At 45.6% G+C, this 26,106-nt stretch overlaps 1 protein-coding gene across 2 annotated transcripts in view; it reads left to right on the top strand.

Moving 5' to 3' along the window:
* The window catches only part of PHEX (phosphate regulating endopeptidase X-linked), a 267,193-nt gene that overhangs the window by 48,057 nt on the left and 193,030 nt on the right, over nucleotides 1-26,106 (top strand). For both annotated transcript variants that reach the window (XM_081946240.1, XM_081946241.1), the window contains exons 4-6: nucleotides 15,526-15,612; nucleotides 23,107-23,333; nucleotides 25,068-25,136. In XM_081946240.1, the coding sequence (XP_081802366.1) occupies nucleotides 15,526-15,612; nucleotides 23,107-23,333; nucleotides 25,068-25,136 (383 nt within the window). The remainder of the gene's footprint in view (nucleotides 1-15,525; nucleotides 15,613-23,106; nucleotides 23,334-25,067; nucleotides 25,137-26,106) is intronic.

Raw genomic sequence — 26,106 nt, forward strand, 5'->3', positions numbered from 1 at the left:
GCTCGGGCAGGGCTGCTGATGCATAGCGAGGAGCCAAGTATACAATCAGCAAGCCCCACTGCCTCCCTGGGCCCCAACTCACACCAAGGGACTCACACCCGGGTATCTGAGGGACAGTGAACTCCCTCGGCTCTAAACATTCCCGCATAACCACCGCCACCCCACCACCCTTACCCAGGGCCCGAGGCTGATGAAATGCACGAAAACCCGGTGGGCACATTTCCACGAGGGGTAAACCACCCTCGTGGCCCAACCAGGTCTCCGTTATCCCTACAAGGTCTAGCTCCCCCTCTGAGATCAACTCATTAATGAGGGGAGCCTTGTTGGTAACAGACCTTGCATTGCAAAGCATCAGCCGCAGGCCCTGGCTCTGTAGCACCTGTCCACCTAGACTGCAGGGGTTGGTACAAGCGACTGGGCGTAACCAGCAGCCACGGCCTCCCAACCGACCTTTGGATCTTATCCTGTCCTTATCCTGTCCTCCTCATCCCCTCCTCCCCGCGACCGTTATAATAGGACAACCCTCTGTACTTGCCTGTATGATTTGTATATTTTTAGATTAGAGAAGTGCTAATAGATAATAATATGATGAGATTAGCTCTTTGTTCTGGCAATGAGTTACCCAAGCACCACAGATTTTATTTAAAGAAAGAAAAATTGGGGGAAAGTAACTTATTTTAGCTAACTGATTTTTCAGCTGCTCTCCCCTTTCCTAAGCAATCACAACAGAGATGTTATATTTCAACTACTGTCATAGTCGGGAGCAGGGACGTGCGGTCAGGGGAGGCAGGGAAGGCAGAGCCTCACCTCTCTTCATGAAATAATAGTATATAATATTATATACTATATATATATATCCGTCCGGCCGTGCCCGGGAGCTGCGGAGGCAGAAATGTTGTCAGCGCTCCCGGATGACGAAGCCACGAAAGCGACTGGGGGAAGGTTCTCGTCATTCCCCAGTTGCTTTCGTGGCTTTGTCATCCGGGAGCGCTGACAACATTTCTGCCTCCGCAGCTCCCAGGCGGATGTAGCCAGAGCGAGACAGTCCGGGCGGACAAAAGAGCGAGCGAGGCAGCCTGATCCTCGGTCGCTCGTCCGCTGGACTGCCTCGGCGCCACTCTGGCTACCTCTGTCCGTCCGCACCCGGGAGCTGCGGAGGCAGAAATGTTGTCGGCGCTCCCGGATGACAAAGCCACGAAAGCGACTGGGGAACGACGAGAACCTTCCAGCCTCTGCTGGATTTCGCACGCTCCTCGCGATTGCAATATGCAGTCGTGAGGAGCGCGCAAAGTCCAGCAGAGGCAGGAAGGTTCTCGTCGTTCCCCAGTCGCTTTCGAGGACTGCGGAGCGCGAGCCGGTGGAGCACGCTCAAGAAGGCGGAGAATGGGATCACGTGTGCTGGAGGCTGAGGCAGCCTCAGCCTCCAGCACACGTGGTCCCATTCCCCGCCTTCCTGATGATGTCACCAGCCTCACCAGCCATAAACCTCACCGCACGTCACTGGTCGGGAGGGGAGGTTTGTTACTTTCAAAAAATGTTGTAATAATAATCCATTTGATTAATTGTTCTGTAAATTGTAGAGTCAGTAACAGCTATTCTTATAGTCCTGGGGTGAAAAAAAATCCAAGGAAACAACATGGTGATTGTCCAAACTATCCAGTGATTCCTAGATCTAGCATACTAAATATGTTTTGAGGGTTTTCTAGTGAAATTTAGAGAAATTTTGCCCCATCAAGATATTGTGTTTAAAATTTCACCTACCAAAGGTGAAGAAAATGGGCATTTTACATAAAGTCTGTCAATAAGTCTGGTACCGCCCCAAGCACCTGGTGGAGCCGGATAGGTTCCAGACGGAGCTTGGGCCATTACCTGTAGCCCTGACCCACGCTCGGTCGGAGGACCTAGCGGCCGCCTGGAATAGGGCGGCGGCTGGGGCCTTAGACCGGGTTGCGCCTTTGCGACCTCTCCTGCGGCAGCGACCCACCTGAGCTCCTTGGTATACCGAGGAGCTGAGGGTGATGAAGCGCCATAGGAGACGTCTAGAGAGCAGGTGGAGGTCCTCACGCTCCGAATCTGATCGAACACAGGTAAGAGCCTATTTACGGACCTACCTTGTGGCATTGAGAGCGGCCAAATGTAGATATTGTGCCGCTCTTATTGCGTCCGCTGATAACCGCCCTGCCGCCCTGTTTCGGGTGACCCGTTCCCTCTTATCACAGAGGATGCAGGGGGCGCCCTTGCAGGGCAGAGCAGAGGAGTTTGGGGAATATCTGCAGGACAAAGTCGCTCAGATCCGGAGCGGATGGGCCCTCTTCAGTGGACCGGACGGGCCGCCAACAGCGAGTCTTGTGAGACCATCCTGGGAGGAGTTTGATTCTGTTGCCCCCGAGGATTTGGACAGGTTGCGTGGATGGCTGCGACCCACCACATGTTTAATGGACCCGTGTCCCTCCTGGTTGGTACTGGTATCTTGGGAGGTGACCCGAGGCTGGCTTCTGGGCCTGGTGAATGCCTCATTGGGTGAGGGATCCTTACCAACCGCCTTGAAGGAGGCGGTGGTGAGGCCCTTACTTAAGAGGCCTTCACTCGACCCAATGGAGCTAGCTAATTATAGTGCAGTCTCCAACCTTCCCTTTCTAGCGAAGGTTGTCGAGAATGTGGTGGCGCAGCAGTTTCCACGACACCTTGACGAATCTGATTATCTAGACTCACGCCAGTCCAGCTTCCGACCCGGGCACAGCACGGAGACAGCCTTGGTCGCGTTGGTCGATGATCTCTGGAGGGCCAGAGATAGAGGCTGTTCCTCTATCCTAGTCCTATTAGACCTCTCGGCGGCTTTTGATACCATCGACCATGGTATCCTATTGCGCCGGTTGGAGGGGATAGGAGTCGGAGGTACCGTTCTGCGGTGGTTCGGCTCCTACCTCTCCGACCGGAAGCAATGTGTGTTGACAGGGGGGCAGAGGTCGACCCTGAGGCCACTCACTTGTGGGGTGCCACAGGGGTCGGTCCTCTCGCCTCTCCTGTTCAACACATATGTGAAGCCGCTGGGTGAGATCATCCGTGGTTTTGGGGTTGAGTACCACCTGTACGCTGATGATACTCAGCTTTACATTTCAACCCCAAACCACCCCAATGAGGCTGTCGAAGTGATGTCCCGGTGTTTGGAAGCCGTCGGGGTCTGGATGGGGGACAACAGACTCAAACTCAACCCCTCCAAGACTGAGTGGCTGTGGCTACCGGCACCTCGGTTCAGCCAGCTGATTCCATCGCTAGCCATAGGGGGCGAACAATTGCCCCCTGTGGAACGGGCGCGCAATTTGGGCGTCCTCCTTGATGCTCGGCTGTCAATGGATGACCATGTGGCAGCCGTGGCAAGGGGGGCGTTCCACCAGGTTCGTCTGGTGCGCCAATTGCGCCCCCTACTGGACCGGGATGCCCTACGCACAGTCACTCATGCGCTGGTGACGTCCCGCCTGGACTACTGCAACGCTCTCTACATGGGGCTGCCCTTGGGACGCGCCCGGAGACTGCAGTTAGTTCAGAATGCAGCCGCGCAGGCTGTGATGGGGAGTACTAGGTACTCCCACGTAACACCTCTCCTGCGCGAGCTGCACTGGCTACCTGTGGTTTTTCGGGTGCGTTTCAAGGTCCTGATTACCATCTTTAAAGCGCTCCATGGCACAGGACCTAGTTACTTGCGGGATCGCATCCTCCCACATACATCCCTGCGGCCAATTCGCTCACACAGTAAGGGGCTTCTCCTGGTGCCGTCCACTAGGCAATGCCAACGGGCGACACCAAGGAGTAGGGCCTTCTCTGTGATGGGCCCAACCCTCTGGAATGACCTCCCCCCCGACATCAGAACCACCACTGACCTCGGCTCCTTCCGGCAAAAATTGAAGACTTACCTGTTCCGACTAGCAGGCCTGGCTTAATTACAACTGTTCCTCCTGGTAAACGTACTATTAACTGGTTATTTTAGGGGTATTGTTTTTAATTTAATTTGTGTGTGTCCTAGGGGTTTTAAAACTATATTTATATATACTGGCTCTGTACAGTTCTTTTTAATTCTATTTTAACCTCCTCCATATTTAACTGTACATATTTAATTCTTCTATTTATTGTATTTTGATATATTCTTTATATGGACTGTACACCGCCCCGAGTCCCTTTCGGGAGAGGGGGCGGTCTAGAAGCACGGTAAAATAAATAAATAAATAAATAAATAAATAAATAAATAAATAAATAAATAAATAAATAAATAAATAAATAAATTTGCCACCTTATGAATAAATTATAAACTGAAATTCCGTGTTTTGTATATTTAGCTTTTAAGGTAAAAGATGTGTATCACACACTCAAATCTTACTAAACTATTGTTTCCAGCTTTCTGCATTAATTTCCACCTTCTTTGCCTGTTATCAATGATCATTTTACTCCTATGAATAGAATGAATGAGCTGGAAGGGACCTTTGAGGTCTTCTAGACCAGCCCTCTGCTCAAGCAGGCGAACCTATACTATTTCAGATAAGTGACTGTCTAGACCAGGGATGGCGAACCTTTTAGAAACAAGGCCCCCAAACTACAACCCCAAACCCACTTATTTATCGCAAAGTGCCAACAGGGCAATTAAACCTGAATAATGAGGTTTTACTACCTAAAATAATGACAAACAAGACAGAGTTGTTCTAAGAAAAACGGGATAAATGCACTTTTTTTCTGCTTTTGAAATATTATGTTTAGCAACAATTAAAAAAAACTTTTGTAATATCATTTCTCTTGTTCCCTCCATCTCTCCCCCCATCTCTTTCCCTCTCTCCCTTTCTCTTTCCCTCCCTCCATCTCTCTCTGTCTCTCTGTCTCTCTCTCTCATTCCCCCCTCTCTGTCTTTCTGTCTTTCTCTTTCCACCCCTCCCTCTCTTTCCCTCCCTCCCCCTCCCTCTCTATCCCTCTCTGCCTCTCTTTGTTTCTCTTTGTCTCTCTGTTTCTCTTTCTCTCTCTCTCTGTCTATCTCTCTCTCTTTCCCTCTTTCTCTCTCTTTCTCTCTCTCTTTCCCTCCCCCCTTCCCTCATTCTGTCTCTCTGTCTCTCTCTCCCTCTCCCTCCCTGTCTCTCTCTATTTGATCTATCCATCCATCCATCCATCCATCCATCCATCCATCCACCCATCCATCCATCCATTCATCCATGCTCTCCTGCCCAGCTTCACGTATTGTGTGAATCTAGCCACTTGGGCTGTGGAGGGGGAGAGGAGTGGAGGCTGGCAGGCAGAGCCAAGCGTTAGAGACCCATGCAATATAAGGCAACTCCAACCTGAATCCTGTCAGGGAGACATTCCCCCTTCCCTCTCCCTCTCTCTCCCTGCAGTGGGGGCCTGGGTAGCCTGAATGCAGCTCCCTCCTTGGAGGTGATCAGCAAGCAAACAAATGTGGTGCTCCAGTTGAGAGGTGGTGGCGTGGAGCCCCACCTCTGGCCGGCGAGAGCATAGCAGGCAGGGCTTGCACCTTCCCTGTTGCGTGGCTGGTGCTGGCTGGGAGGGACATGCAAGTCAAATGTTTGGAGTTTGCAAGTGGGCTTGGTGGGGTTGCTTAGTGGGGAGACCCTGGCCCATTTGGTTGTTTCAGGGCGGGGTGGAAATGCAGAAGGTGGAGGAAATCCATGCCTCTCGGTGTTCAGCCCTCAAAAACTCCTTTGGGGTGACTGGGAGGGGAGGGTAAGGGGCGGGATCAGCCAGTGGTAGGATCACCCAACAGGGAGCCACAGTGGAGAGAGAAAAGAGCCTGCAGCTTGTCGACACCTGCCCTGTGGCATACTGTGCTGGGGCGACAGCACACATGCCCACAGAGCAGACTCTGTGTGCCACCTCTGGCACGTGTGCCATAGGTTCACCACCAGGGGTCTAGACTCTTCTTAAAAAGATCCAGTGATGGAGGTCCCACGATTTCTGGAGGCAAGCTGTTCCACTGGTTAATTATCCTCACTGTTAGGAAGTTTCTCCTTAATTCCAGGTTGCTTCTCTCTTTGATTATGGTACTTTCAAACCATTGTTTCTTGTCCTGCCTTCTGATGCTTTGTAGAATAATTTGACCCCTTCTTCTTTGTGGCAGCCCCTCAAGTATTGGAATACTGCTCTCATGTCACCCCTAATTCTTCTTTTCTTTAGCCAAACCCAAATTCCGCAGCCGTTCTTCATATGGTTTAGTCTCCAGGCCCTTGATCATCTTAGTTGCTCTTCTCTGAACTTTTTCCAAAGTCTCAACATCTTTTTTGTAGTATGGTGACCAAAATTGGTTGTAGCATTCCAGGTGTGGTCTTACTAGGTTTTTATAAAGTGGTAATAATACTTCACATGATTTTGATTCTATGCCTATGTTTATACAACCTATGAATATATACAACCCACACTTTCTTAAAATATATTGATTCATAGATGTAATGGAGGTTTGTCAATAATTTTCCAGTGTTGTAACCATATGGTATGACAGTTAATGACAAAAACAACTTCCTCTTCCAAATAAAATGACATCAAGAAACCAGTGCTGAAGCAATGCAAATATTCTCGAAGTACACAATCAAAATTACTGAAAGGACAAAAGAGAGGTAATATTGATTCAGGGGACACGATTTGAGAGGTGGAAAATTGGCTTAATCTCAACAAGAGCAATATCATCACCCCACCTCACCCACTTCTACTCTTGATAGGACAAGAACACAGCCAAAGTGTTTTAGGCCTGACTTTTCATAGGTAGGATTTTTTTCCCTTCATAAATTAAATGGAAGAAGTTTAATTTGTGAAGGAAGTTGAAGGGTATGCAATCTACAGTGAAATTATGATTGTTTGTAGGCTGGGAAAGTGGCAGGGGCTAGAAATAGCAAGTAAGATTAGAGGCAACACTTTACCACAAATATACAGTTAGTTTCAAAACAGTTCTTTTTCTGAGAGAAAATAATCCTGTAGGAGTATTTAGCTTTTAGTAAAGGATAGACTTCATTTTAACAGGATATAATTACTATTTACTCTTAGAATAACAGTGTATCCTATTTAGGCTTATATCCTAAATGATGATGTCTATTCTAACTGTATGTTTGTAAGACAATCTGCAGCATAGGACAGGGCTCTTCCCTTCCCTGGCTCCATCCAATTCATCTGAGATCCAAATTCAAACAACAATGCAATTTAAAGTAGAGAAATAATAACTCAGGGAAAAAAGTCTTTTTCAGTATTCTTATACTGAATATGGTTGTTTTTGAGAAGCAGCTATATTATGAAGGAAAATGGAAGCTGACTTGATTATTATTGATTACATATATTTTATGGTCAAGGAACCATGGTTTTTTCTATAATAGTGTCAGACTCTGCTTTGCTTACTTGCTTTTGGCTGCCATGTAAACGCGGGGGGGGGGGGAGCATGGTATTTGGGATGGGAATAATTAGCACAGGAGGATTTGTCAAATAGGGAGTTTTGTTCTCACCATCGTCTGCGCATGCTGATGGCTGATGTTTGGATCTGGTCAAGGCCAACCATCCTGCATACCAATCTGATGATGCTACATGGAGATGCAACCCACATGACACGTAAGGGAGATGCAGATTGGGCAAAGGGGTGGGGATTGTTGGAGGGAGGGGGCTGGGCAAAAGTTTGATATGTATGATTTTGCGCTTTTCTTCCTCAGACCTTGCTTTACTTCACTGCTATCTATTCATAACCAGGAAAAGTACCGTATTTATTCGAGTATAACGCGCACACGTGTATAACGCGCACCCCCTAATTTTCAATTAAAAATCGGTATAAAATTTTGTTTCACACCAAGCATTGTAATTGACAAAAATCCTGGAGACCCCCCCCCCACGTCGTCCCTTCCACCCAGCCCTCACGGCCGCAGGTTGCTCACCTCCCCCGTTCTTGTAACACAGGTAGGGAAAGCGCCACACGTTGCCTAGCCCCACGGCGAAGCCCACGCAGGACATGATGAAATCCATCTGCCGGGTCCAAGTCTCTCTCTCGCGGGGCGGCAAGGCCAGGGTCGGCTTGCAGGAGTCCACGGCCTCCCCTTTGCTCCCGACTGAGGCTCCTTGGCACATGGCGGCTGCGGGGGCTCCCGTCTTTTTGTCCTGCGGTTCGACCGAGACGCTGTAGATGCTGCCGCCGCCGCCGCCGCTCTCCGACGAAGCCCCCTTGGCCATGGTGCCTGGGGGGATTCCCGAGTCCCGGTCGCCCCCTTCCAGACGGATCGAGATCCTGCCGACTGGAGGAAGAGGGTGAGAGGCGGGTCCTGTGAACGGCGGCAGCAGCGGCGGCAATACTCGCAACTCGGTGGGCCGCCCCGGCTGGGAGACAAAGGAGGGGAAAGGCGGCAGGCAGCTGAGTTGCGAGTATTGCCGCCGCTGCTGCCGCCGTTCACAGGACCCACCTCTCACCCTCTTCCTCCAGTCGGCAGGATCGAATGCTTCAGGGGCTACCATGCCAAGTAAATTTTCCCCAGCTGCCACTGCCAACCCACCCCAGCCCTCGTTTATAACGCGCACCCACACTTTGATTCCTTTTTTTGGTACAAAATTTTGCGTATTATACTTGAATAAATATGGGTACTTTTAATTCCACAAATATTGGAGTGAGAGGTTTCTTTCTTGGTTACTGGGGGAGGCATGCTTGACATTAAGCAAGGTCTCTCTTCATGCTCATCCCAGAGCTAACATCTTCTGAGGGGAGCACAATAAAAACCCAAACCTCCAAAGAAATGTCCAACCCAGGCAGTGACCAGGAGGACAAATGGCTGGCTGCAGGAGACTCATGCCCTTTAGAGACGGATCGTATGGTGGAATTGACTTTGGAGGAAAGATCTGTTTGCCCTAGGTGGTTGTTGGGAATGGGGCAAAAATATGAGCCTGAGGAAATTCCTGCCGGAGTTACCACCAGCCGATGCCGGCAAACTGCAGCTGACTGGCAGGAAGCTGAAGAGGAGGATCTCATGATTTCCCATGCTATGAAACTCTTCCAAGAGGCCTGGGAGAAGCGTCATTTTTGTGAGAGCCGGGCTGAGAAGGAAGCTAATTTCCCGGATCAAGAAGAGAAATGTGAGGAAGACCTGTCTCAACCTGGGGGGGCCCTGTGGGCAGACAGTGGAGCTGATCAGGATAGGAGAGCCCCAGTAGCAGCAGCAGTGGCCGCATGATCCCCTCTGAGGGGGGGAGGGCCCCCCGCAGACACCGAATGGCAAAAGTTCCTCCTCTTGGTGTGAAATTCGGAGGTGACCCCAAGGAAGTAGGATTTTTCTTGGTCCAGGTCAGGAATTTCATGCAACAGTTTGGAGAAGATCTCCCCAATGAAGAAGCCAAGGTGAGAGTGGTGACTATAGCATTGGAAAATAAGGCGGCAGCCTGGATGGTCGCTTTGCATAATGATGACTCCCCCCCTGCTGAGGAACTACAATGCATTTATGGCCGCCCTGAGGAAGCGCTTTGCTGACCCGCTAGCCGAGCAAAAGGTGAGAACCAAAATGAAAACTCTTACTCAGGGAAGAAGTCCGGTAGCTGATTACATTCAAGAGTTTCGTGAACAATCGGTATACATGTGGGGTTGGTCCAGGAGGCTTTAATGGACAGTTTAATGGATGGCTTGAACAAGGATATATACCAGAACTGCGTTAACAGAGGGGCCCCATGCAACCTACAATGTTGGTACGAGTTGGCAGCAGATGTTGAGATTGACCTCTCCAAGGATAAATATCGGGAAGACAGTGAGAAAGGTAAAAGTCCCCCTCCCACCCTCCTGAGAGGCACTCCGAAAGGAGGAAAGTGTTGGTCTGCAAGCAAGCCCTGGTCTACTGCTTGTTTCCGTTGTGGAAAGGAGGTGCACCGTGCAGCAAGCTGCCACTCAAAAATTGGCCTGAAACCCACTGCTGTGGGGGGGAGGAAACCAGACAAACAATCGGGGAAACAAAAGGACACCACCGTGAAAAGGGTGGAACCTGTTGAAGATTTCCCGCCCAGCCAAGGGGAAGAAGAACCCTCCTTTCTTTCTGGAGAAAGCAAAACTGACTCCGATGACAACCATTTGGTAAATCCACAAGTGGGCCCCATGACCATTCCAGTAGAACTTAAAGTGCCCTCTACTGATGTCCAAGGGAAAACGCTAGCCCGCTTGGATTCTGGATGCACACGTTGCGTAATTAGCCCAGAAGTGGTGGAGAAAATGGGATTGAGGCTGAGAACTTTGAAAGTGCCCATTGCTTTTTGCCAGTTGGATGGCTCTGTGGCTGGGGGAGGGGCTTCCCATTTTGTAACAGAACCAGTTGAAATGTGGATGGGGGATCACCAAGAAACTTTGAGTTTCATCGTTGCCCCAGGGATGGATCGACCCCTCATACTGGGATTACCCTGGCTACGTAAATGGGACCCTTATGTGAATTGCAAAAAAGGGTGGTTATGCATCCATTCTGCTAAACCCCCAGAGGGGAAGGGGAGGGCATATAGCCAAGTCTGAACCAAACCTAGCGGTTGCAGCGCAAAAAAAAACTGAAGGGGAGGAGAAAATCCTCAAGGAATATTGGGACCTAAAGGAAGTTTTCAGTGAAGTCTTCCAACAAATTGACCCCCCCCCCCCGCCACGCAACTGATTGCAGCATCAAGATCATCCCAGGGGAAAAATTCCCCAAACCCCAGATTTACTTGATGACCCCACATGAAATGGAGAAATTGCACAAGCTTATTGACAAAAACTTAAAAAGGGGTTTCATACAACCAGCTAGGCCACGGGTGGCCACACCTGTATTGTTCAGAGAAAATAAAGACGGCTCCTTTCATTTATGTATGAATTACAAAAACCTGAATGGAATTTGCATGGAAAATGTATATCCTCTGCCACTCATGAAGGATATGTTAGCCCATTTAGGGAAGGGGAAGATTTTTACAAAGTTGGACCTAAGGGAAGCCTACTACAGAGTCAGAATCAAAGAAGGTGATGAGTGGAAAACTGCTTTCAACTGCCCTTTGGGATGCTTCCAATTCAGGATACTCCCGTTTGGTTTGCAGGGGGCGCCAGCAGTTTTCATGCAATTACTAAATGAGGGTTTGCATGAGCACCTGTACAAGGGCATATTAGTCTACCCCGACGACATCCTTATCTACATGAAAACACATGAGGAAGACGTGACTTTGGTCCGCTCAGTCCTCAAGAAACTCCGAGCCGCTGAACTTTATGCCAAATTGTCTAAATATGAATTTCATCAGGAGAAGATCGATTACCTGGGATACCGTATCTCCCACAAAGGCATCGAGATGGACCTGGCAAAAGTCCAGGCTGTTACTGATTAGGCACTGCCTCACACCCGCAAGCAATTGCAAAGTTTTCTGGGATTTGCAAATTTTTATCATCAATTTATTCCCTTGTTCGCTAGCATCGCTCTGTCCATTACAAATCTTCTAAAATCTAAAGGAGAAGCAAAACCTAGGCTGGGGAAGCCTTTAAACTGGACTATGGAGTGTTAAGCCACTTTCGAGAAATTAAAGCGACTCTTTGCAGCAGAGCTGGTTTTGAAACACCCTGATATGGATGTGCCATTCATGGTGCAGGCTGATGCCAGTGACGTGGCGGTGGGAGCGGTATTACTTCAAACAAACTCTGAGGGTAAATTGCAACTGTGTGCTTACACCTCGGGTAAGCTTACAGAGACAGAAAGGAGATGGGTCATATGGGAGAAGGAAGCTTTTGCTGTCAGATGGGCTTTGATGACATGGCGACATTTCCTGGAGGGGGTGAAATACCCTTTTGAAGTATGGACTGATCATAAAAATTTAGAAGCTTTGAAAATCCTGCATAAACTGTCACCTAAACAAGTGCGTTGGGCACAACACTTCAATCGGGGGGAGAACTTCATGGCTGATGCCTTGTCCAGGTTTCCCCAGCACAACAGCTCTAAACTGAGCGTGGTTCATCCAGTCATCCCAGCTAAGAATCTGGCCGCACAAATGGTTACTAGAAGCCAAAACCCTGTTGACTTGGATGTGACTACGGACTTAATGAACATACTCAAGGAGGGCCTCGAATCCGATGACTGGTTCAAGAAACATTCTGATGAATGCACCATGAAGGATGGACTGGCTTGGGTGGGGGCTAAATTGTATGTTCCTGCTACCCTGAAACCGGTCGTTCTTCAATGGGGCCACGATTCAAGAATGGCGGGCCATTTTGGATTTGCAAAGACTTTGCATTTGATTAAGAGGCAGTTTTGGTGGCCTTCATTGAAAAAAGACATTGAGTCCTACATAGCCAGTTGTCCCATCTGTGCAGCTGCAAAAAGACCTCCAGGGAAACCCCAGGGTCTCCTCCAAAGTGTTGCCCATCCTGGAGCCCCATGGAAGGAGATTTCAATGGACTTTATTGTTGAATTACCAGAAAATCTAGGATATACCGTTATTTGGGTTATCACTGATTTGTTTTCCAAACAGGTTCATTTTGTGCCTTGCTCCAAGATCCCATCAGAGAAGTCATTGGCTAAATTGTTGATTTCACATGTATATAGATTACATGGTGTGCCTGAATGCATAATTTCAGACAGGGGAGTTCGATTCACCTCCCTCTTTTGGAAAGAGTTCCTGAAATTGATTGGCTCCACCCAGGGCCTAAGCTCCGCCCACCATCCTCAGACTAATGGGGCTTGTGAACGGACTAACTCAGTTTTGGAGCAGTACCTCTGATGTTTCATCAATTATCAACAGGATAATTGGGCTGAACTGTTACCACATGCAGAGGTGGCGTACAATAATTCTGTTCACAGTAGTACTGGCACGACCCCTTTCAAAATTGTGTTTGGTCAAGACTTTGTACCAATTCCTGAATTCCCTCAAGAACAACTGCAAATTTTGTCCTTATCTGAGTGGAGTGATCAACTTTGGAAATTTTGGCCCATGACTCGCAAAGCATTGGATGCCGCTCACAAGGCTCACAATAAACAGGCGGATAAGAAACGGACTGCACCAAGAGAATACAAAGTTTGGGATAGGGTGTTTTTATCCGCTAGATTCCTGCAAACCACCCAAAAATCAAAGAAGCTGGGCCTGAAGTATGTAGGACCGTTCCCCATTGTGAAAATCATAAATCCTGTATCGGTAAAATTGGAGTTACCAAAGACCCTTAGAAGAATTTATCCTGTGTTTCATGTGAACCTGTTAAAACCAGAGCACACTTCTTTTCGTCCACCTCAACCTTCACCTCAGGTCCCTCTTCTTATTGAGGGAGAGCAACATTTTGAGGTTAAAGAAATCTTGGACTCCAGAAAACATAGGGGTCGCATTCAGTATTTGGTATCCTGGGAGCATTTCCCCCCTTCTCAGGCAGAATGGGTTGACAAATCTCATGTTAAAGCCCCCAGACTTTTACGGAAATTCTACTCCATTTATCCTGATAAACCTTGATTGAATATATTCTTGTTTTGTATTGTTTGTTTTCCTTTTTCTCTTTTTCTGCAGGGATGATATCTCTCTTAAAGAAAGGCTGGATGTCAGCCTCTGCATCACTTGCTTGCTTTCGGCTGCCATGGAAATGGGGGGGGGGCATGGTATTTGGGATGGGAATAATTAGTACAGGAGGATTTGTCAAACAGGGAATTTTGTTCTCACCATCGTCTGTGCATGCTGATGGCTGATGTTTGGATCTGGTCAAGGCCAACCGTCCCGTATACCAACCTAATGATGCTACTTGGAGATGCAACCACCATGACACCTAAGGAAGATGAAGATTGGGCAAAGGGTGGGGGTTGTTGGAGGCAGGGGGCTGGGCAAAAGTTTGATATGTATGTTTTCACACTTTTCTGCCTCAGACCTTGCTTTACTTTGCTGCTATCTATTCATAACCAGGAAAAGTACTTTTAACTCCACAAACATTGGAGTGAGAGGTTTCTTTCTTGGTTACTGGGGGAGGCATGCTTGACAAATAGTCTTACAACAAACCTTTGAAGTAAACAGGAGTGAGAGAAACTATAAAGTATAAAAGAACAGGAATTTACTATATTTTATTGTGTGTGAATATGTGTTTGTGTTTCTCCCTCCCTCCCTTCCCCCCTCTCTCCTTAGCATTTTCCAAGTGCAAGGTCCATTTTTTATTTTAACAGATCAACCAAGCGTTGATCCATCCATTGTTACAGAAATTTGAAGAGTGATTGGCCCAAAGTCACCCAGCCAGCATTCAGTTCTAAGGCAGGATTAGAATTCATAGTCTCCTGGTTTCAGGCTGATGCCTTAACTGCTGGATCAAACTCACTGTCTCTCACACACTCTCTTTCTAAGTCATCTACAGATGTCTCTTTGCCTTTCTGGTAGGATTAGGTAAATTCTGTGAATGTACAAAATTTTACAAAATTTCAACAGCTTAAGTGAGAGAGCATGAACCCCTTGACCTGCACCGGACTGCATGGGTGACTCATGAGGCAAATTATGACATTTCACTATTTTGAAGCTCACTTAAATGTTAACTTTGGCACCTACTGTTTCCATTTCCTGTTTCCAACTCTCTGTAAATCCTGGCTTTAGTCAATTGACTTGGAGTGTGTTATAGATAACTAAGTCAAAATAACCCACCCCCTCCCCAGCATATTTAGAATGGTTTCAGGGAAATTAAGGTGGCAGCTAAAGAAAGGGAACAAGATAGCTGACTTTTACATTTCTTTCAAAATACGTAATGTCCTTGTGAATGGAAGAGAAAAACCTCATTGTTTCTCAGGCACAATTTTAACTTTGCTAGATCAAACCCTGCATTTCTAGAGTTAATTTGATATAATTTCTTTGCTATTTCAATCATTTAAGAAAGGAAAAAACCCTTCTTTCCCTATTTATGTTTCAAAACAACAATAACAGCCAATTTTCTCCACCCTTTGTTTTGTCATAAATGTGTACATACTCATTCTGTTTTCAAATGTGTGTATTAAATAACATCTGACATTTCTCTCTTTAAGGAAATATTATGCAATTAGAATTCTTGATTCCAACCTAACCTTTCATATAATAAATGCAATATATGATGTAATATAAGAGACAGATATTTAATTATAATTTGGGTAGAATACTAATAATAGAAGAATGAAGTTTTCCCCAAAAGTTCCCAACATCATCACTTTCTTACCAATAAAATAAAAGGTGTATCTGATGTTATATAATTGTTGCTGGCTCTACCAGAATTTTAAATAGGCGTATTCTACAATGCAAGAATGTAGTAGAGTTCCCATTTTTGACCAAGAAAAGGAGAGAGCTATTCAGCTTGTCTCTTCGGTGTTTAATATTCATTCTAATGTCAATGACATTCCAGTCAATGATGACATTCCAAAACAGAGTACAACATTCAATGCAACATTTCTCATCATGTGTAGTTTAATATTTTCTAAGTCCCTCAGACAAAAAATGTCCATGGCAGCCAATCTAAATATCTAAACAAATATTCCCACAAATTCAGGCATCTTATCTACATTGAGGCATTTTGAACTGTTTTCTGATAATAATAAATGTGTTGGGGAAAAAATTTATTCTTTACAGCTCTCCTTGAAAAACCACTTAGCAAAAGACGAGACAATGAAGCTGTACAGAAGGCCAAGATACTTTATTCTTCATGTATGAATGAGGGTGAGTAACTATTTCCATACTGTTAGAAACTATATGGTGCACAACTGTAAGTCTCTATTAGGAGAAGAAAGATGTACCAAAATTAATTCAAAACAATCTAGAAAGTCCTAATATACCTGTACAGTGAATTTTACATTTCAGATATGTGCAATGGGGCACTTTTTTCTGGTTGCAGTGAAGTCTGTGCAATATTATATCACTTAAATTATATAATATCATAGGCTACTATTGATATTTATAATACTTTATTTACAGTCACAGACCAAAACACGACCACTACAAAAAAGACACAGCAGCCAGTCACCAAAAGCCCAACTAAGGGAGGTTACAGCTCTCTCCTCTAATGGTCACAGCTCTCAAGAAAAACCTGGAAACCTGAGAGGTGATGTATGAGGAGACATCCCCAAGGCAATGCACAAACAAATCATCAGGACCAGAAGGGACGATTTCAGGAAGAGACAGTAACCTAGATCTGTCCACACTATACATAGGGCAAAATAGAAGGACATGCTCCGCTGTCTCAACCTCGGCTCTGTCACAAGGGCACAGCCGCTTATTAATCGGGAGCCTCTTGAAACGACCACCCAGAAGTGCTGAGGGCAAGACATTGAAGTGAGCTAGGGAAAAAGCCCTTCTATACTTAGGAATGGTTAGGGTATAAAAATAGGAAGCCGTCCTCAATCCATAGTTATTAACTTGGTTGAGAGTCAGGAGGGAGCAAGTTTTATTGGCTCTGGCTCGTAGATATTGTAAATCAATGTCCACAAGCCGTTGGACTATCCTAAATTGGGCATCCTTGAGGTCGTAGTTTCCCAAGGCATCCTCCGTGGAACCTAGCAGATGAAGTTTCTTCAGCAGCTCTTTCTCCCAGCGAGAAATATGGGAGTCCGTGAACACCAGGGAGAGGTAGCTGCCAGGAACTGCCAGAAAGAGCACCCAAAACCACCATTTAAAGGTGTTTATCCAGGCCATACATTCCACCGATCGAATGCCTAGTTCCAGGTATATTGGGGCAAAACCAATACAAGGGGGAAGACCCAGAAGTTTTCTAAGGAAAGCAGCCTGGGTTCTTTCAATGCAATCCTTGAAGCCCCGTATCCATATGGGAATGCCGTAAAGAGTTTGGGCCAGCGTTTTTGCTTTGTAAATACGTAGGGCAGAAGGAATGAACTGGCCACCCTGGGTATAAAAGAATCTTAAAATCTGCTGGTGACTACAGGAGGCCGAGTTCAGCACCTGGGTTCGATGTCTAGTCCAGGCACCAGTGTTCTGAAATTGAATACCTAGATACTTAAAATGGAAAACCTGCTTAACAGCATTGCCACTGATATCCCAGTTATACAATTTTCGGGCTCTAGTAAACACTAGTACTTTTGATTTATCATAGTTAATAGCCAAATAGTTTTCAGCATAGTAAGACCCAAATGCAGAAAGTAATCTTTTCAGTCCTGGCCTTGACAATGAAAGGAGAACTGCATCATCAGCGTAAAGAAGAAGCGGGATCTTTGTAGTTGTCAACTTCGGGGCATGGTACTCAATATGTCCGATGTAACCAGCCAGGTCAGATAAAAATATATTAAACAGAAGAGGAGCCAGAACACATCCCTGCCTTACTCCATTCTTAATCGGGATAGGATTAGAAAGTTCTCCCTGCAGACCACACCTGACCTGGCTGGAGGTCTGATTGTACAAGGACCTAATTAAGAACAGCAAACGTCTGTCAATAGAACTTTTAAGCAGTTTTGACCACAACAAACCCCTAGGGACTGAGTCAAATGCTGACTTTAGGTCGATGAAAGCAGTGAAGAGTTTGCCACCTGGTATAGTAGTATATTTGTCGACCAGGTGCGCTAGGGCAAAGCAGTGATCTAGTGTGGCACAGCCCGCTTTAAACCCAATTTGTTCAGCACCAATGATATTGGATTCCTCAACCCAAGGGAGGAGTCTGCGATGGAGGTATTTGGCATACAATTTCCCAATAATGGAGAGCAGGCTTATGGGGCGATAGTCAGCTGGGTTGTTTCTATTTCCTCGTTTAAAAACTGGCACAATAATTGCTAAGCTCCAGGAGGAAGGTACTATGCCAGAGGAATTAATATATGTAAAGAGTCTTGTCAAAAGAGGAATCCACCATTCAGGGTTGGATTTTAGCAGATCAGAGGGAATAGCATCAGGGCCAGGAGCTTTGCCTGACTTAAGTTCGGAGATAAACTCGGTGATCTCAGCATGGGTCACAGGTTGCCAGTCAGGGGCTACAGGAGACAGCTGTGGGTCAGGCACAGTTGAACTTGCTGACGCCTGGTAAATTGCCAAGAAATGGTTTTCCCAGTCTCTGTTAGAGATGCAGCATAGAGGGAGTTCCCGATGGCCCGGCAAAGAGCTGGCAGCAATTTGCCAAAATAATCGGGTGTCCTTCTGCTGGATAGAGAGGAGAAGTAAATCCCACTTCTCTCTCTCTCTTTAGCTTTCTTTTTCTTAGCAATTAATCCTTTGTACTCCTGCTTCAGGCAGTAGTAGTCCTCTGGTAGACATTGGTCCCCTCGGTTGCGGTAGAGCAGGTAAACCCGTTTAATCTGGTTCCTAAGCATCAAGCAATCTTTGTCAAACCAAGTATTACTTCGTGATTGATATAGACCACTCGGCCCACAGATGGCTCCAAGCTCCCTTTGGACACTGTTAATTAGTGATTCAAAGGCCAAGACTATCTCCGAGCCACTGCTTGCTAGTACCTGATTATACAAGTTGAGACACTCCGGAGATGATAAAAAGGAGTGAAACTTTTTTTCAATATTGGGAGATTATTTGATCCTCCTTGTGTACGTGGCCACATAGGGATCTAATATCTGAGGGCCCCTAGGGAGATGTATATTTGAAAAAAGCTCAATGATTGTAACCAGGGGGTAGTGGTCGCTCTGCGTAAGGCAATCCACATAAAAACACGGACTGCCTCTCTTAAGGGTCGAGATACCAGTACAAAATCAATAACACTACTCCCACGTAAGGAACTAAAAGTAAATTTGCCAGCCAGATCACCTAGGGTACCCCCATTAAGAATTATCTTGTTGTGTTGGGCTGCTAGAAGGGCAAACTGGATGCCAGCAAAATTTGTTAATTCGTCCTTAGAATATCTGGCTGAAGTCAGATGACCTATGGCCTGGAGGGTTTCTTGGGGGTAGAGTGCCTCTATCGCTGGAGGGACTTGAGCTCTCAGACGGGCATTAAAGTCACCCCCTATTAGGATGTACATTGCTGGGAATTTAGTTTCCATACAGGTAATATAGTTCTCCAGCGTGCCCCATTGAGCCTTGATATCGGCTTGCTTCCTCACCGGGGGAAGATAAACATTGAACACTAACAGTTTACTACGTCCTTTCTTAATTAAAAGCGCCATAGCTAAAGAGCCACAGGAGGGTAGTTCCACTGTCTCCACTTTCAAAGAAGTAGAGACCAAACAAGTTAGACCACCTTTAGGCCTCCCTGCCGTAAATTGTCTAATAGCGGCCAATGAGATGGCCGTAAACCCTGAAAAGGATATCTTATCACAAGCCCAGGTCTCCTGAAGCAGGATCACATCGAATGAGTGGATATAGTTAGCAAATTCTGCAGTGCCGCATCTTCGCCCCCAGCCTGCAATGTTCCACGAAAGGCACTTGAGTGTGCAGGGCGGGGGGGTAACCGGGTTTACTAGTCATTCTGTGTTAATTTTTTCCAGAGCACCCTTTGGATCCAAAAAAATACATCCATTATTAGATGGCAAGGTCATCCTCTTGGGAGGCCAAAGCAGGGGAAAAGAGAGGGGAGGTAAGCCTTGCTCGTGGGGCTGTAAGACTCTAAGCGCACTCCAGGTCGTACTTGTGGCATTGACTGGTTGCTTAGTTGGAAGGTATTCGGCAGTGTCATCAAGCAGGGTTTGAGTTAGCCCTGCGTCTCCAGGTTTATGAATTAAACTTTTTGGAGAAAATGCCAATGGAGTGTCTGCTGGTAAATCAGTATAAAACCCCTGAGGTCCAAAGGAATCCTTGTCAGAGATTGATAGACTGTAAAGCTTGGACTTAACTGTGTCCAGACGCTTTATGATTTGGGCTCTTTCTGATTGAGGAAGCGCTCTAAAGGAGCCAAAGAGCTGCGTCTCCTCCTGGTTCTAAAAGCCGTCTTGACACAGATCAGTCCCATAGATAGGTGGAATCCCAGAGACATTGACCTGGGACCCATCAACCAAGAGACCTTGGGTGCCCTGAGCTGATGTCGCTTCTTTTGGGGCCACCTCTTCCCAGCTGATCAAATCGAGGGAAGCTTCCTGGTAAGATGTTACATGCTGCGGGGGGCTGATTTGGCCAGTTGTAGGAGGAGCAGTTAGCCTACCGTCTCAGAGAATGCCAGCTGAGGATTGTGCAGAAGTAGGTATATAGCTAATATATGGTGCATTGTCTGGGATAGCATTCGAAGTTGGCTCATTAATATATGCCACTGAAGATCTTTTGGGGGCAATAAATCTCCTGCCATTCACAAGTTGTCAGTTACTCAAAAGTGGCTTAATCGATATGTCTTTGAAGACTCTTCTTGGCAAGATGCCAAAGGATCTTAACCAGGATCCTCTTCTGAACAGTAGTTTTGGAATGTTGGGATTGTCGAAACTAAGTAGCACTCTGGAGCAGTATTCAGGGGAGGGTAAGGGTTCGACCTTCTTCAGATCATCAGCTTTGAGCCCCAGTAACTTAAATAGGTGACCCCTCGCCAGCTGCATTGAACTCCAATAAGGTAATTTGCCATTAATGGGGTTAATGATGAGGGCCACCTGTTTTGGCTGTAAGACCAGGCGGCTAATCGCGTCATAGGATGCGGAATTCAGACTGTTAATAGAAATTTGTTGACCAAGATTTTGTTGGCCAGTGCTTTTCTTGAAGCTTTCCCTGGGATTTGGTAGGGAACACCTTGTCGCCACCACCGACTGCCGAGCGATCCTCCCAGAACACCCACTGGTAATCCAGGAGACTAAGTAGTTTAAAGTACTTACTATTCTATCAAGCTGGAGCTGAATGCTCACTGTAGTTTCTGCAACCAGAAAACATTGCTGAGCCAGAAGCTCTACAAGCGTAGGCTCATGCAAGGGGTGGTTAGGGGCCGCAGTTTCAGGTAAGTCTTCGTTCTCAGCTCGGGGGGTGGCACCTTCAGAAGCTCCCCGACCAAAAGGCTGAGTCAAAACAAAGTCCTCAATCTTAGATTGCTTCAAGAGAGGTTGAAAAGCCAAGTCAATGGGAGATCTGCTCCTTTTCCTTGTCTGCTGCCCAGTTCCTTCTCCAATCATTTTCAGGGCCTCCATTGGGGCAGGGCCACCAGAAAGCGGTGGAATTAAAGTTGGAATTTCTAATCCCTTATCCCGGCATGGAGCTGGCTCACTTAAAGTTGCTGAGTCATTTGTCTTCCGAGTATGCAGAGGGATCTGTGAGCCTCCCAACAGACCTCCGAACTGACTCCCCTCAGGCTGTGCAGGCTGTGCTTCCCCAAACAGTGCCGAAGCCCCGCAGCTGTCCGGCTGGGGAAGGGGGGGGATGCACAACCCACAGTTGGAGAAACAAGCCGATAGTATCCATCAATTCTCTGCTGCCCCTGCAATCCAGCTCCACCTTCCTTACTGCTTGGTGAGCACTGTGCCGTCTTTGTTTTCTTTCCCCTGGGAGAGGCCATCCCGTGGTTCCAAGTAGGAGACCTGTCTTGGTCTGTTTTATCACTTTGCAGTAGAGAGTTTGCAGTGTCCTGAAAAAAGTCTTTTATCTTGGGTTGTCTGGGTGTTGTCGCAGCCATGGATAGCAAGTTTGTTGCTTAGTAGAGAAAACTTTCCTCTCATTCACTAAGGGCTTTACTACCTGGAGTAAAAACTGGAGTAAAGCTGGAGTAAAAGATGAGCCTCTCAGGTAGTAAACTTAAAAAATTTTAAATTGATATTTGTGTATGTAACATATATGTTTCATATATATCTCTTACTCCTTCTTTCTGTCTTCACCCCTCCTCTCTCTCACACACACACACATCCTTTCCATTTGGTGAAAATTTCTGTTTTGCCAGCTGGGAGGCTGGGAAAGAAGCCTCCCTTCCCCCCATGGTCTGTGCCCCTCTCCTACCGATTGACGCCGCAGGAGGGAAGGAAAGAAGCTGGTCTTGGGAGGGACCTTTCCCAAGATTGGCAGGATGCCTCTCCCCACTCCCCACCATATGGGGCCACCTTTATAGGCCAGGAGCATCTGGGAGGGAGACCCTGTTTTTTTGCAAGGTCACCAGAGAAGAGACGAGGAAAGCACTCTTTGCCCCACGTGCCCTCACCTTACTCAGGCTGCTGCCTGGTTGGTTGCGGTGTTTTGCAGCCAGAGAGAGAATCTGGCCATGGTGGCATCTTAAGGGCTCCAGATCCACGCCATTGAGTGAAAAGCTGATAGAAAGTTGTGCGCTTCTGCAGTGCCTGTAAAGGTGGCAGCAGAAACTTCCTCTTGGGACGGCAGAAGGATTGGCAATTCTAGGTAGATGAGCTTCTCCTGGGATCCTGGGCTAGGAAATCTCTTGTGGGGTGTAGCAGCCCCATATGGTGGGGAGTGGGGAGAGGCATCCTGCCAATCTTGGGAAAGGAGGCACACAATAGCAGAGGGCGAAGGTGTTCCCCTTTGCCCTTGGTGGTGGGGGATGCTTTATCATGCACCTCCTTTCTTTCTCCAGCCCCTCACTTGTCCTGGTGGCACCCCGGCAATAGCAGCTGAGCGAGGGAAGGTGTCGCTTGATAAAGCAGCCCCACCACCACCAAGGGCAAAGGGGAGCACCTTCACCCTCGGCTATCGTGCACCTCCTTTCTTTCTCCATCTGCTCCAATGAGCGAAGGAGGCACCAGCCACTAAAACGCCCGCCCACATTCAAACCAGGCTGCCTCCTCTCTCCCCACAAGGGATCTCTGAAGGGGGAGGGAAGGTCTCTCCCAAGACCCATTTCTCTTACTTCGTGGCACAGTTCCGGGACAGTGGGATATTCTTTCTTTCACCGGTACGGGGGCGTGGCCAGGCCACCATTGCTAAAAATCTGGTCCGGTACACCAGATTTTCACTACCTCTTCTGGCGTATAGTACCGTACTGGGAGGGACCTACCTCTGATACTGAGTCAAAAACTTGGATGATTTGCATTTGCTCTGAAGGTTGCCAGTGACTGAACAGCAGTCAAGACCTGAACAGACAAATGGCAAGCACCAGAGGTGATAATCAGCAGTAAAATATTTTGAATCCCACCACTGGCAAGCGCATACATTTTTCTGCTCTCTGTGCCAAGACAAGCTATTCAAAGTGGCTGATGTTTAGCCTAAATCTATGTTCTAGGTGACATTTCACGATGTAGAGAAATATACATGATGATAGGAAAGCAAGCTTTTGTTGCCAACAATATACAGCATGGGTATTTTAGAAGTGGAATTTTTTTCAAGACACCTTACGTTGACTGATTTTTTTTTTTCATTTTCCCAGATAAGATAGAAAAAGCTGATGCAAAACCACTTCTAAACATGCTGAAGCATTCTCCATTTCGCTGGCCTGTGCTGGAATCAAACATTGGGCCCGGAGGTCTGTGGTCAGAAAGGAAGTTCAGCATGCTCCAGACCCTTGCTACTCTTCGCGGACAATATAGCAATTCTGTTTTCATCCGATTATATGTGGCTTCAGATGATAAGGCTTCTAATGAGTACATCATAAAGGTATTATTAAGGAAAACATACAGGTGGTATTTTCAATTAATTTCATTTTATTATTTAGTATTTTGTCCTTAACCTGGAGTAGCAGATCCTGGCAATTGGACTGCAGCAATGTGTTCTCAACAGGACTGGCTTTAAAGACCATCTATACTAGAAGCTGGATAATGTAAAATACAGTAGTCTGCTTGCTGGTGAACCACAACAGTCAAAAAACAACCATTCTGCATTGGTTGAAGTGCAATTCAAACTGCTAGTTTTATCTTGAAAAGCCCTATATGGCTTGATGTTAGGTACCTTCAGACCAGGGATGGGTTGCTGCCGGTGTTACTGCTGGTTCGCAACCCGCGCATAACATGTGCATGGGCATTTCAATGTAAATTGTTATGCGTGCATGTGCAGAACAATTTACAGTGAACTGCACATGTGCAGTTACTAAAATCCAAAATGGTGCTGCCCAAGCAGCAGCGAGGGAACTCGTTCGGGGGCGTGGCAGTCCTGAGTCACTGCTGGTTCTGTAATCCAGGCCTGAATTCCACTACTGGTTTGGCCGAACTGCTTCAGATCTTTTTCACATGGAATTGAATGACCTGATGTATGCTCTTTGACAATCTCTATTAATGGCCCCAATGACAAAGTTGTTGGGGATGTTTATTACAGCCACTGTTTTTTTCATTGTGGTCCTTGCATTATGTGACAGTCTTCCCTGGAGGTCTAATCAGTGCCCATCTTAATGGTCATCTTCAAACTCATAAAAACCGCAATTCTAGAAAGCATTTGGTATGATGACTATATGCCACTGCTAGTCCTGTAATGTATTTCTTATTATTATATTATTGTCTTAAATAAACATGTCTAGAAGCCCATGCAGATTGTAATGGTGTATAAAAGATAGGAACTAACTTAGAGTTAATAAACACATAATAGATGTATTATTTAGTTAGTTATTAACTTTATATATAAATATATATAAAGGTTCAATTATTGGAGCCATGCAGAGATAGGATGTAAGCTTTTGGATAGCTTCTTAGCATTCAAAATTAAACAAGAAAGAAGGAATGCAATTTTGTAGTACCACATGAACATGAGCTATTTATACGCCAGAGAATTCCTTCCCTAACCACATATGCAAGAAGGTGCAACATATTTTAAATCTGTATTTAATGAAGCCTTCAGCTAATTTTGTTAACAGTATTTATAAAACTTTTACATATGTGTTCAACAACATCCTGACATCTGGTTATTAGTATGTATATATGTAAATGACTAAAAGTTGGAAAAACGTAACAGTATTCCTGATGGCATTCTACAGTCATTTCTAATTTAATTTTCAGTAATCTTCTTTACAGAAAGTAGATTGCTATATTCTATCTAATTTTTGAAGAAATGTGTAGTTTTTATATTGCTTTGCTATGAAATATTCACATTTTTGGCATGAAGCCATTTTTTGTAAAATTAAAACTCCTCAGGATCTACATATTGATTTTGTCAAAAATGCAGAATATCCAGGGTAATAAATAAAATGCTTTTGTGGACATTTTCATGTATTTTGAATTCTGTCCATCCCCTTTAACTTATAATACTGCAATGGATGTTGGTATTGGAATACTGCTACAAATCTATTCGCAAGTAGTTTCTCTAAGATCTTTGGGTTTATCTTTGAAGTCTGGTTATAGAACTACATTCCAAATTGTGTTTTTGTAAATCTAATGTATAGTAATTCTTATTTTATTTATATAGTTAGATCAAGCATCTCTGACTCTATCAGCACGGGAAGACTACCTGGACAATACCACAGAAGCTAAATCTGTGAGTTTCAATCACCTAAGTATATTCAGGATATTTCCCCAGCTTATCTAGAATTACAACTCCCAAAAGCTAGCTGGATTCTAGGGGTGAAGTCCAAGCACATCTGCAAAACACCAGGCTTGGAAACTAAGTGTTAATTCCTTTATATTTTGTACACTATACACTGTATAGTATACAGAGTATAAAGATGATATTTCTGCTAAAAATTATATAAATTGTATGAAAAGTGATCTGAAAGAAAATCTTAATTATGTGATAATATATACCTTATCACTTACTAGTTATACAGTAATTACATATCATTCCCAACATAGTAGGTAAATATGGGGGAAGATTTAAAAAATGGTATATAGCAATTGACTATATGAACACATTCGGACACATTCCCCCTACTCTAAACAATAAACATGACTAATATGTCATTTAGTTAGTATCAGTAGAACCCTGCCCTGCTCCATGACCCTGTTCCTTTTCAATATTGACCATTATTTGCAGCACAACCTTCTTTGTTAATTAATGAGTTGCAACCAAGGATGTCTTGCTGAGTACAATCATTCATACATTGCACAAGTCTGAGTTCTCTTCTTGTTTTGTGAATATGTACATAAATATTCCCTGAAAACATAGAAAAATGAGGGAAGTACAGATGAAGTTAACATCCTGGTTCCTTAATATGCTTTCAAAACCAAACTTTTGAAGAAAGCTAAGGATCCACTTTCTCAATGTATGCTGATTAATGCAAATGTCATGCTAATTAATATTTGTGATGATATTAATGCTAATTCTGCTAGCAAGATTTACTATTAAATAATATCAAAATGCAATACTGTTACTGAAATTAAAAATAAAAATGAGTAAATAATGTGCTATGTTAGACTGTTCAAGGTAAAATAAGGTAAGAAGTGTTATCTGGTTGAGCTATTGGCTGTTGTTGTTTACTGTATTAATATCTGAATTCTTACCCCACTGT

The sequence above is a fragment of the Natrix helvetica genome, assembly GCF_964273705.1.
Source record: "Natrix helvetica genome assembly, chromosome: 3".
Classification (NCBI taxonomy): domain Eukaryota; kingdom Metazoa; phylum Chordata; class Lepidosauria; order Squamata; family Natricidae; genus Natrix; species Natrix helvetica.